The following is a 13,698-nucleotide window of genomic DNA, read 5'->3' as shown; positions in this document are numbered from 1 at the left end:
CATGAAGTTAATAAGTATTCTACTTGAGGCAAAGATAAATTGTTTTCAGCCAAATCTGGGGATTAAAACTGAAAGATAAATATCTTACATTTTGTTGAATAGCAGCAGTCTGGCGTACTGGATATAAAAATGTTTTATTTTCAACAGTGTTGCCACATCTCACATTTAAATTGCTGATTTTGATACATAAAAATTTTCAAATTTGTGCAAAATCTGAAATAAATCAAAAACAAATTTGAAATTCAAAATTCGGGATTCGAGGTGACATCTTCGGGTGAAGGACAGCTTGTATTAAAAATATGCTGGTTCTAAGTACAATTGTTTTTCCATAATACAAGTAACACACTTATATACATTCATCATTTAAATTTTTTTTCAGTAATACTTCACAGTAATATTTGGTGGCAACAGTTTGAACAGTCATTCTGACACAAAAGTAATATAGACAAAAAGTGAGTTTTGTGACTAATGTGGTGTTAAAATAAATAAATAACATTTGCGTAACAATTTATTTAATTGTGAACTCTGATGATCTAAGAAACAGTCATATGCAATGGCAAATCTGCAAATTATGGTGTTTTAAAGAACTAAATATCTTCCAAAGAAAAAATAATTTTAAAATTAGATAATAACCATACACTTATTTATTGATTATATGATATTAATGAGAAGCTAAAAAAACTGATGAAATTGAATGAAAATGATGATGATAATCATAAAAATGTCCAAATATAATTCCTAGGCACAGAAACAATTTGAACATGTAAATTCAAGTACAGAAAATTAATAGTCAGACAGATACTCAACAATCTGAAAAGAAAATCACAAATTACAATAAAATCTATAGTTGAATTCGCTTTAACTGTTGTGACAACATTTATCCAAGACTGCTTAAAAAAAAAAAAACTGGATCACAGAAAACTGTCAAGGAGATATTATTGAAAATTAGAAACAAAATTTCATAGACCTACCAATTTTCAAAATATGCATCTGATTTATTGGCCTTTGAAGGCAAATCATGTTAATAATGCAACACATAGATCTGATGTATATAAGCAGTAAGGATAAAAATATAATAATCATAATTGCAAACTTTTTTTTTCTTTTTTAATTCAAAGATTGACAAAAAAATTTGCTAATGTGTTCTGAAATAGAAAATATATATTAAACTCATCATTGTATGCATGATGTCTTGGATCTCCTTTTGAAGAAATGCATTTAGATAGTATTTATTTGCTAAATTTCTAAAAAATTATTTAACTCTGTGTTTTCATAAATTTTCACTCACTAATATTTAGATCATTAAAGGAAACCCAAAAACAAATAATTTAAATAATATGGTAATATAAACCAAATGACAAAAAATATAATAGTGCAAAGGCATTCGTCATGCCTCTCAGGGATTAAGATTTCTTAAGAACTACAAAAGAGAGTTTACATTTTAATAATAATAATAAAAGTTAAGGAAATTTAGAGAGCAAAGTCATTAAAAAATAACAAATCCATTCTTAAACAACTATATATTAAAAAATAAAAAAAAACCTCTTACTATTCTACAATTTCTCACTTTACTGAAAGCTTAATTTCGTAGTTGTTTTATAACTTGCATTTATTATTGCATATTTAAATATTCTAACCTCAAGTGAATATTGGTGAAGAATATGTATGTACCAAATTTTGAAGAAGTATACACCAAATTTTGATATGCATAGTTCTCCATTCGAACATAGCACCTCGAACCGAAAATTTTGAAATTCAAATTTGTTTTTGATTTATTTCATGTTTTATACAAATTTAGTTAACTTTTATTTATCATACTAAGAGGTTTAAAAGTGAGAAGTGGCAACACTGTTCAAAATAAAACATTTTATATGCCAGACTGTTGTCATTCAGCAAAATGTAAGATATTTATCTTTCAATTTTAATTCCCATATTTGGCTGTTTGAAAGCAATGTGTTGCCATTGCCTCAAATAAAATACTTATTACCTCCACATGTAAGTATATTGCTATTCAGTAAAGTGTTTATTTTAATTCCTTAGATTTAAGGAATACTTTTTCACCAGTTATGGAAGAATAATTAACCTTCCAAATAGCTCGGGTTTTCGGATCATTTATCCAGAATTTATTAGCATAATTTATATAATTACTTATTTTGTCTCCATTTTAATAAACTTACCTTCATCAAGACAACATTTGCATTGTTAAAGGAAGAAACATAACAAAATATCTTAAATTATAAGCTAATGTATAGCAAGTGGCAAAAAATCTCATGACCAGATAAACCAGGTGATGCCACCAAGAGGGTTAACTTATGGATTCCACTGGATTTTGAGTAATATGCTTTAATGAAAATATAAAGTGGTATAGCAATATTAAGTTGAGCAACAAAATATACTTCTTATTATGTACTGCTTTTTTACAGTTTCTGATGTCAACAATTTCATAGTAAATTTAAATATATAAAAGCTAAATATTTTTAGCCAAAATAATATACTATAATTTATATCATTACACAAGAGTCACCATACAAACTTAACATAACTCTTTCCGTAACAAATTAAAAAAAACTGAATATATATAAAGCATAACATTATTACAGAAACTCGGGATTGTATAAAAATGATATATTAAATTTCTAGCATCGTCTGCTTTCATTATCTCCATGATAAAAATAAAAGACATCATAAAAACACACTGAGCTAAATAATCTTATTTTCCCATCTTCCCCACAAAGAAAACTGAAACAAATTTGAGTTATTAGTACAAAACTAAATTTGGGATTGCTTTCACAAGAAATGAATTACACATTATTCTCAAATAATCATAAATTAAGTGCCAAATAATTATCTCCAGTATTTCAAAAATTATTCATATAAATCAGCACTTTTATTACGGTCTGTGATAAAATCTCTAATAAACTGGAGTACATTTTATATACAGTAACTATATGGTTATTTGAGACTTTATTTGACAAAGGTTATACATTAAAACAATAAACAATTTCAAAATTAAATTCATTTCTAAATAATAAATTTTTATGTTAGTAATTAAGTTTTGACGGTTCAGTAGTTTGGTTAGACAGGGTTCGTACACATTTCCTTACATGAAAATTAAGGACTTTTAAGGACCTATCAGCAAACAAAAAAACGAATAGAATAAAGCAATTATCCATACAACCGACTTCATGCTTGTAATTTCACTTTAAGAAACTAACAGAAGGGTGTATTATGCACTATTATTAAATTTACTTTAATACTTACCATAAAACAATTTTGAAAATTAAACTAACTTCCTACAAGTTATGAAGTAGATAACATTGAATTAGGAACATAATTTCTTTAAAAACATGTATAAGTGTATTTTACACTAATAACAGTCACTATTTTAGAGATTTACATGATTATTATTTAACTTATTTGATATTTATTTAAACACAGTCAACTACTATTATAATCACAATGTAAGAATATTTTGCAGATTAAAATAACTGATTTGTAAACATACAATTTATTTCCTTGGTTTTTTGAAAGATACTAGAATAATAAACTGTACAATAAAAGATACAAAACATTTGTGCTTTTTTTAAATCTGAAATCTTTTCAGCTATTTTAACATCTAATTTATTTATGTCTATTTCCTTTTCTTTAACTACTCTTCTAAGTTCATTTGCTTTGATAAACAAATCAATGTTCATGCTGGTCTCAGCTTCATCTGCTAAAGCATCTACTTCTTCATTAATATCTTTAATGTCCCTTTGAAGAAATTTTTTCTTTTGCTTCATATAATCAATTTCTTCCTCAATGATATTTCGTTTCCTCTTTGAATTTTCAGATTTAGTTAAAGATTTTTGTTCTTCTAAATACTGCATATATTTAGACCTTGCAGAAGCTGCTGCCGATCTCATTTCTTTATTAATTTCGATATTAAGAACACCTCGAGAAAATTTTATGTAACCAAATACTGTGCATTGAAAAATGTATGATGAGTCACTTAAAATTTCAATTTCAATTGCTTTATTTACAGAGAAGCCCTTTTCCACAGACGTCTGTCCATGTGACAAGATAAGAATCATTTTCACCATTTTCCATACTTTTGAATAGTGAAAATCATGAAAATAAGAAGTGAGAAATGTGTCAAGAGAAAGATTTTGAGGATCAAAAGTAGAAAATTCATGTAAATTTGTCTTAACTACTTTGTCTAGAAACTCTCCAAACTGCAGCAGAATTTCATCCCAATCATCTTGTAAAACACGTTTATTCTGCATTAATACCTTTAGAACTATTTTCATTTTGTTCTGGGCTTTTTCTGGACTTTTAACCATCAATCGCGGGTCTATACAAGATGCATTTCGAATGAGAGAGTAATTTATTGGACATTTAGACATTAAGTGTTGTACTATTGTTAAGACACATTGTTGAATTTCTTGTTTTAATGCAAAACTTTCAGCTTGTGAAATGTCCTTCTTGCGGCATTTATCATTCATTAACTGCTCAGCAATGAATCCCAAATAAACTTTACTTTTATCATTATAACAATTTGGATCATTAAAATTAAATTTATAAAGATTTTCTGCTTTAGTTATTTTTGAATATTCTAGTTTCAAAATTTTAAAGTGCTGAAGGCAATCATTTACAAGTTTTAAGATATCTTCAGCAAAAAACTTTCACTTTGATAATATTCAAGGAAAGGCAATAATATTTTCGACAGAGAGAGAAAAAAATTTAATTTTATAAGAAATGTTTTATCTTTAGTTGCCTCCAAAATATTTGAGAAGGATTTCGATGAATTTTTTTTAAACTTCCCCATTTCAACTTCTTTAATGTACAGTAGCAAGTCATCCCATATTTCAATGGCTCTTTCAACTGCTGGGACATTTCGCAACCATTGGTAAAAGCAGAACTTCACAGGTAGCTTTTTTAAGCTAGATATACTTAAAAAATCTTCACGTCTTGCAGGATAATCTTTAAAAATCCAATATAAGGAGGATAAGAATGATGGAATGTTCCAGCCAGTGGATGACACTTCGCATTGGCTAAACGCCCACAACACTTCGCTCCCCCCTACGTACGTCATCCAAAATAAGACGCTAGAAGTTAGCAGCCATTTTTCTGCATGTTTTCAGAGGGACAGCTTTACATCGCCAAAGGTCAGTTTTTTGTTTCTTTTGTTACAACTTTTTCTTGGTCTTAGCAAGACCCACTGAGTTTGTTCTTTTCTCAATTTTTTATTTTATATTGAGTATTAACTACAGGTTTTCTTACAGTTTTATAAAATCTATTTTTTTTTTTTTAAAATAAAATTGTTAATCTTTAAGCTTGCAGGCCCAGCCCGAATGTATTTGTATTTTTAGGACTAATAGCTCATCGCTATTTATTTTCGTTTTGATTTTAATTTTAGACTAGATTTAGAAAGTTTGATTTTGATTAACATATTTTAACACCTTAATGTGTCATTCTGAGCGGACGCGTCGGGAAATTGGAACAGAGAATTGAATTAAAATTTCCAAGACACTTTGTCAAAAAAATTTTTTAGCGAAAAAGTTTCAATTGTCTGTTTCGGCGAAACGCGTAATGGGGTTAGCTTGATTCGACTTTCAAATAAATGAAATTTCCCTTGAAAAGCCCGTTTGGATGTCGAATTGGGCTAATTTACCATTTTCCGCTTACTTTTTGACATTTTCTGTTTTTTAATTTTATTGTATTTATGTTTTACATGTCAAATGATTTGCTTTTCATGTGTATTAATTTTTGAAAACGTCTTAAACCTTTTGGAGCAGCAGCTCTTGGTAACTTTTAGGCGAGCTTTCTACAATTTATATATATATAAATATATAAAATAAGAAATCTATATATATAATAAGAAATGTATACTGAAAATACACATTTTTTGCTATATATATATATATATAATATATATATATAATATAGTACAAATTCAGAGATCAGGACATCCAATATCTGGAATGATCTAAAATCCGGACCTCAAAGCCACCACCAACCAATTTTTTAGGGCTTTTTTGAAGGGAAGGGGTATGCTTTACGCATGCGCATTAGATTTTTTTCCTCATCATAAAAAAACATGTCAGAAATCCCGATTCTTAATCTCAGTTTGGCGCTAAATAAAATCTCTCATTATTGAAGAAATAATTATTTTAGCATAAATTTGTGTGATTAGTAACTTGACTCCATACCTGCGTATCTGCTTTGCATAATCTCAAACCGAAACATTTGTTAATTTTACACCAACTAATATTTTATATCCTTGATGCCGAAATAGCGAATCATTATTTATTGTATTTTGCTTTCATCACTGCATGTTTATCAACGGATGACAACTTGAGTTATGAATCATGCAGCGACGCCAAATAACAGAGTATTATCCGATTACAGATTTAAGTTTAATGCGCTAAAATGTTGACAAGGGGAGATTTAGCAGAAATTTCTTTCCTTATGCTAAAAATAGACTTTGTTAATGATACTCATAGGACAAATGATTATATTTAGTGCTATTTGGATTAAGAATAACTGATTTGTTATTCACATAAGGCCAGAACCAGCGCCAGAGCTCGCATGGCCTTACCAGGTGGCAGAATTTAGCGACGTTAAACAGAAGTTTTTCATTGTGATGACAATGCCCAATCATCAATCAATTAACGGAGGGCGAAATCTGTAGTATGGTTCTAAATCCAGAAAATACAGCTACCGATAGTGAAGAAAGTAACAGAGGTTACTGAACGAGAAAAAATTTTGATTGACAAGTTATTCGGAATTCTCGACACAGCAATTACGGGACTTGAAGAATGGAACTTAATAACTGAACAAGAAATTATATGTCTATAGTATTAGCAGACAAAACAAATCAAACACCTCACATTGAAAGAAATGTTTAATAAAGTAAACCTATAAATATTAAGCTCTTTTCTTTTGTAAATTTTGATACCCTTTAAATCATAAATGCTTCATTATTTCATAAATCACAATTTCATATTTTCAATTTTATAATTTCTACGTGCCATCTTACTAGATTTAAAATGATCTAATATCCGTAAAAATATCAAATTTGGGATCGCCGAAGTCCCAACCTCGGACTTTGTACTGTATAAATATATATATATAATACGGAATATATATTTTCAGTTAAACTTCTACCCAATAACTTTAGTAATTCATGAAAGTTAATTTTGCGTCTAGTTAATTCATTAAAATTAGTTTCAATTAGTTGTTTTCACCTTTAAAAATATTAATTTTTTTAATTAGTTAGTTGTTTTCAACTAATAATTGTATCGCCATTAGCAAAAATAATGCATTACTATCAACAGCATAGAATTAAACCAAATACTTCATTGTCTATTGAAGCTTCAAAACATATTTCCGAACCTCACTTTTTCTCGGCCTGCGTTACCGAATTTGTCCTTGGCGACCTAAAATCGAAATGGAGCCAACAGATTTCCCGCGAAATCGATAACAGACCCTCTGCAGAAATAAACTTATAATCTAGATATCCCATACATATAGTATGTGCAAAAGAGAATAAACTCCATAGAAGGTGATAAAAAATTAATTTATGGCTTAATTGAAACAAACACAGAAATTAAGCTAAGCAAAACCGTGTAAAAACAAATTGAAATGATAAAACGAAACTTAATTTTCATGTGAATTTTCAGTGCTGATTCTCCCATTATAGAAATTTCAATTTGTTTCAGACAAAAACCACATTTAGCTTTATAAGGATTGTCATCCATCAATATCCAGTCTTTGTAGTCAGCTTGATGAAGCCACAGTTTATTGAAAATGCACTTTCCAGGCATCTCCTTCCTATTGGCATCGGAAAGGTTGTGGCCTTCCAGGTTGGGATTGCTCTAATTTTGGCAAATATTTTCAGAATCCCCCCCTTTTTTTTCTCGAGCACCTTCATCATCACTTTCGCCTCTTAAAGAACTTCCGGCTTCACGCTTTCATCACAATCTGCCTAAATTTACGGATAACACCTGTTTCGAAAGATTGGGTGAATAGCCGATCAGACACCGATACTGTCGTTCGGGTAGCTAATTGTTTTTTTTTTTATTGTTTGCAAAGTAAATCCGCCAACAGATTGGTTAAGAGCAGTGCAATTTTAATTCCATATTCACGAGAAATCAATGACAATCATTAGAATTGATAAGAAATGTCAAATGAGCAAAATTAAGGATCGTTTATTAATTTTGGCCAAAATTAAGGACTTTTAAGGACCAAAAATCATTTTTGAAAAAATTAAGGACTTTTAAGGACCGTACGAACCCTGTCAGAATTAAGACCATAACTCACATTTATTCAGAAATTCAATAATAATCACAATCTTTTATTTTGCTAAAACAAATATTTAATAAATACCTCAAGGGCACTCTCACATTATCCACCCAACCCTCCTTCGAATTCACCAACCATTGACATCTAATTTTATGCTAACTCAACACATAAAAGCAGTAGCCATTTTTTTAAAAACTGCTACTGCACTGTAAATTACATAAAACAGCAATGAATTAATGAAATTAAAAATGCACAAAATATCTATAATGAAACAGTAAAAATTACATAAAACAAACATCCATGATAAAATCTGAACAAATTAACTGAATTCAAAATACAACAAAGTTTCATAATAAAATAATTTTCTATTTTCTTGGTCTTTCTTCTATTCATGCGATCTATTTTAACTTAATGACGAAATCATCTATTTATGTGATCTATATGTGAATCTTTATGAAATCTACGTGATCGCATGAATAGATGATCTATATGAAATCATTTATTCATGCGATCTATCGCATCTATTTATGTTAACTTAATAATGAAATCAGAATTGCAGAATTCTCAGCATTCCAGAACAAATTGTCACAACCAGTTTTAACTTTTAAATAACTAAATAAATAAAACACAGAGAAATGCACTCATTCAGAGAAAATTATTTTCACAATCGCCTAAGAACGGCTCAAAAGCTATTTTCAAACTGGAAGATTTCTCTAACAATCTAACATCGGAGATACATAATGCCTTGCATTTCAACATTTTGTTGACAATTTTTAACAACACATTTCCATACAATTCGATTATACAATACAAGCTAAGGAACAAAATTTCAATTCTACCTTTCATAACTCGCTGCTCCAACTTTTTCTTCTTGGCTAATTTTTTTAAGTATTCTCTCTCAAGTGCTCTCATCTTCTTACCATATTTTCGCTAGAAAGAATAGAAAAAAAGTATTAATAAGCAAACATGGAGAGTCATCTGCATTTATTTTTGTATAGTCAATGGAAAATATAAAAATTTCTCATCTCATCCTCGGACATATGTCCCCCTTCCCAGCCCTAGCTGCTGCGAACATAATAATTCCTGTAGTAGGGCTTTTTTTTTCCTAAGGAGCTCATCCATGTCAACTATGTTTTTGTCCTGATGTTACAAGATTGATGTTAACACTTCTCTTGGTTAGTATGTTTTATACGAACGCTTTCTTCGCATAGGAAGGGGGGGGGAACTTGAAATTCTTCCAGGTGTCATAACTAGTACATGTGAATTCCATGTGTTTGTTCCAATGCTAGTCATTCGCAAATCCCATTTATCCATTTGAAGATAATTGGTTGCATGTGTCCTTTATGGTGTTCCACTTTGAATCACCAACAGTATAGTGGGTGAGCAAAAAGGGAGAAGACACTTTAATGCATAGTAAAGTCAAGTTCCACGTTTTAGAATTAACCCTTTGACGTGCGTGATATTTTTTTTTTTATAATTTTTTTTTAACTTAAAAAACTCTAGAAATTGAATATTGTGATCCTAGAGACTAATATATGAATTAAAAAAATCTACTCTTGCCCATTGTTTTGTGGGTGGTGGTCGCACTGTGAAACCACCGCGCATCTAGGACTTTGAAACTTACCAAGGTAGTAGGGTTTTCCCCTTACTACCTTGGTAACTTACCTTTTTCCGTGCGCGTTTCCAATAAATGACGAAATTTACGAATTTTTTAAAAAATGTGTGTAAGAATTGCATAATATATATTTTTTACATTATTTTACAAACTAAATCGTCAGAAAAAATTAAAAAATAAACATTTATGTAATTTTTCTATAGCAGTGAGAGTATAAGTACCTACATAATAAGGACGTTTGGATACATGGATTAAAAAACTCAGTAAAATAAGGATAAAAAAACACTCAGTTTTTTTTTTTTTTTTTTTAATTTCAAAAAACAAATATTTTTTGTGACACTGTTCAAAGCATCTTTTTTCTTTTCGGTACATGCACAGACCCACATTGCACGTTTCGCACATGTATCTTCTACTATGATGTTTCTTCCTTGTGCTACAAAATGTACATTGATTGGATCTAAATTTCACTAGTATATGTCCAGCATTCTTTAGTTTCTTTTCATCTGGCACATGAAATTTGTGGTTTTTTATGTTAATGGGAGGGGGGGGCTTGGTCTTTTTGGTAATGATCATTCGTTTCCCATTCATACTTATTTTATTCATATTTTGTCTCAAAATATTCAGAAAATATTTTTAATTTAAATAAAACTTAAAGCGATTTCTATTTTTAATAAATAAGACATATGGATTTAAAAATAGTTATATATTATTTTTAATAAATAAAACAACGTGATTTCTATTTTTAATTACAGCAAAGTATATTTACATTAAATTTAAACCACAGGAAATAATTTATAAAATCGCAATACTAGCTTGGGGAGCAAGTATGTTGAGGTCAGAGAAAAGTCTCGGGAAAAGAAAGACTTTTTTACTGGGCAGGTGCATGTATTGTTTAGTAATAAAATAATTCTGTGATTTCAAAAGAGCTTTTCTATATCTGGGTAAAAATAAACATTCCTATTTGAGAAGCAAGCAAACACCACTGTGAAGAGCAAAGGTTTCAAGGCGTGACCACCGATCCTCTAGAGCATTGTGACACAGTGCTCTGGTGGCGCCCTGAAACCACAAAACAAATGGCATACATATATAGGGTTTTTTATATATGTAGTTTAATTATTGCTGTTTTTTATTGTTTATGATAGAAATCATGATGTGCGATGAATAACTTTTGAAATTTAAAGTTGTTTATATTAATAAAAGGAAGTTATTTTGTCTCATAGAAAATGAGATTTTAAAAGGCATCCGATTTGCAGTACTAAGACCTAAAACATGTATGATTCTGTAGTTATTTTGTGTTATTTAGAGGTAAAAGATCAGTAATCAATTGATTTTCACTAAAAAATTACGGAAGGAAGAGGAGAAAAAAATTCGAATATTGGTGGTTTCAGGGCATGACCACTACACGTCAAAGGGTTAAAGTAAATCATAATTTTAAAACTCTGAAGGTAAAAAATTTATATTTCATTAATAAAATGATCATGACTGAATGATAAGAATTTAGAACTAAAGAAAGGCTGATAAAAAAAAAGGCCCACTGCTGTTACAGTCCATGAGAAAATGTCTAAAAATAAATTTTGTATTCATATTTACAAACCTGATAGTATTTTATATATATTGATGCATTAAAGCAACATTAAGCCATACAATTTACAAAGAGTATTAAAATTCATAATTTTATATTGCTATTTTTCTTTTGATACTCAAGTTTTGTTTTTAAATTATTTCAACTGTACGAGTTTTTGCTTTATTAGTTCCATATTATTTCTAAGGTTTTAATATTTACACAATTACATAATTTACACACCTTCAGTTGCATTCCTTGAGGATTAAAAATATTGAAAATTATAGGCTATAGCTTTTCGAGTTTTCTTGACATTTCTATTTTCTACTTTTTACATTAGTTTTCATTTATTTGCATATAAATAATTAATCAACGTATGTTAACAAGCACTTAATCAATTTATAGGAGTTTATGTTAAATAATCTTATTTTTCCTGAACTATGAATTCTACTTCCATTGGCTACCAGATGGCTGAAAAATTTTTAATGCATATAATAATGCATTTCTTGAATTTAGCAAAGAGCATTTGACTATAACCACTGACCATCAATATTATTTTTGCACAACTTCGAATTTTGCATGAATTGGCTTTCACCTTTGCTAGCCGTGCTTCTTCACGAATCACGGAAATGAGGCAAAATTTGTAGGCATACTTTCTCTTGTGAATATGATATTTTAAATACATAAATTCCATTTTAGCTTTCAATTCCTTTTACTTCTAGATTTACCCGAGCTCTTTATTATTACACAGTATGTGTAAATAAGTTTAGCTGAAAAATCATAGGAAAAGCTCTCTTTCAAATCTTCTCAGGACTTAAAATTACTAAAGAATTCAGATGGATGTAAGTGACGTGGCTGTCTTCACATTCTCCGAGAACATTTTAGGTACTTAATATTCTATACAGGCTTTATTGAATACAAAAAATTATTACATCAATTGCAGTTCAATTAATAACACTATCAGGAATTAAAAAAATACTAGAACTTGTAATCTGGGCTTTAAGGGAAACTATTTGAGTCCTTTTTACCTTATCACCATGTTTTTGATTTCATGTTTGTTTTTTAGTCATCTCATTGTATATAATAATCTTTATTATGCATAATAATATGTACATAATAATGAATAAATAGCTATATAAACAAAAATACATAATGAATAAATACCTACATAAATTACACAAAAAGTATTTCTTTTCAGTATGCCATTTATATGTACACGAACCAATCAAACATAAGCTCTGATTAGGATTTCCACAAATGGAAGAACGTGATGATCTCCTTTATATGTACAGGGGTTGGACAAAAATATGGAAACACCTTTAAAAAAACATGTTTCTTTGCTTAATATGGTGTAGGAAACCCATTGGCATCCAAAACAGCTTGCAGTCTTCTCGGAATGGATAAATACAGTTCTTGTATGTTTGCCAAGAGAATATTATACCATTCTTCCTGCAAAACGGTGGCAAGTTCAGATAACGATGTTGGCGGTGGATAACGAGAACGCACTTTCCGTTCCAATGTAGACCACAAAGGTTCGATAATATTCAGGTCTGGTGACTGTGGTGGCCAGGGAAGATGGGACAACTCATCCTCGTGCTCAGAAAATCAGTCCTGGACAATGTGAGCTGTGTGAACAGGGGCTTTGTCGTCTTGGAAGACACCATCACCATCGGGGAACAAAGTTTGTACCATGGGATGACTTGATCGGCCAAAATGTTCACACAAGTCTTGGCAGTCATGTGCCCTGACAGTTATCATGGGGCTAGCAGAGAACCACGATATGGCTGCCCAAACCATAACAGAACCCCCGCCATGTTTCACTCTTGGCAACAAGAAGTCTGTATTATAGGCTTGAGATGGCGTTCTCCAGACGTAAACTCGGCCAGAAGTGGGAAACAATGTGAAAGAAGACTCGTCAGACCATATTACTCGCTTCCACTGCTCTATAGTCCAGGCTTTATGACTGAAACACCACCTTTTCCTGTTACGGGCATTAGCATCACTGATGAGTGGCTTCTTGATTGCAGCACGGCCAGCGATTCCCTGTTTATGAAGCTCCCTTCTAATTGTTTTGGTACTCGCAGGGTTCAGTAACACAACATTCATTTCAGCAGTAACTTTTGCAGCTGTGGTCTTCTTATTTTTCGTCACAATTGCCCTTAATGATCGTCTGTCACGATCACTCAGGACACACTTTCGTCCGCGCTGTGATTTAGCAGATGATGTTTTTCCGCTT

At 30.3% G+C, this 13,698-nt stretch overlaps 1 protein-coding gene across 1 annotated transcript in view; it reads right to left on the bottom strand.

The window, feature by feature from the left end:
• LOC146998990 (uncharacterized) overlaps positions 1 to 13,698 on the bottom strand; it is an 86,910-nt gene that overhangs the window by 24,734 nt on the left and 48,478 nt on the right. Inside the window, exon 4 of the mRNA XM_085812224.1 lies at positions 9,126 to 9,216. Coding sequence (XP_085668350.1) covers positions 9,126 to 9,216 — 91 coding nt within the window. The remainder of the gene's footprint in view (positions 1 to 9,125; positions 9,217 to 13,698) is intronic.

This window comes from Stegodyphus dumicola, chromosome 2, assembly GCF_044657685.1.
Source record: "Stegodyphus dumicola isolate Sdum_Otavi_A_Nest chromosome 2, ASM4465768v1".
NCBI classification, from domain to species: domain Eukaryota; kingdom Metazoa; phylum Arthropoda; class Arachnida; order Araneae; family Eresidae; genus Stegodyphus; species Stegodyphus dumicola.
The sequence above is the reverse complement of the archived record's forward strand: the minus strand, read 5'-3'. Positions and strand labels throughout refer to the sequence as shown.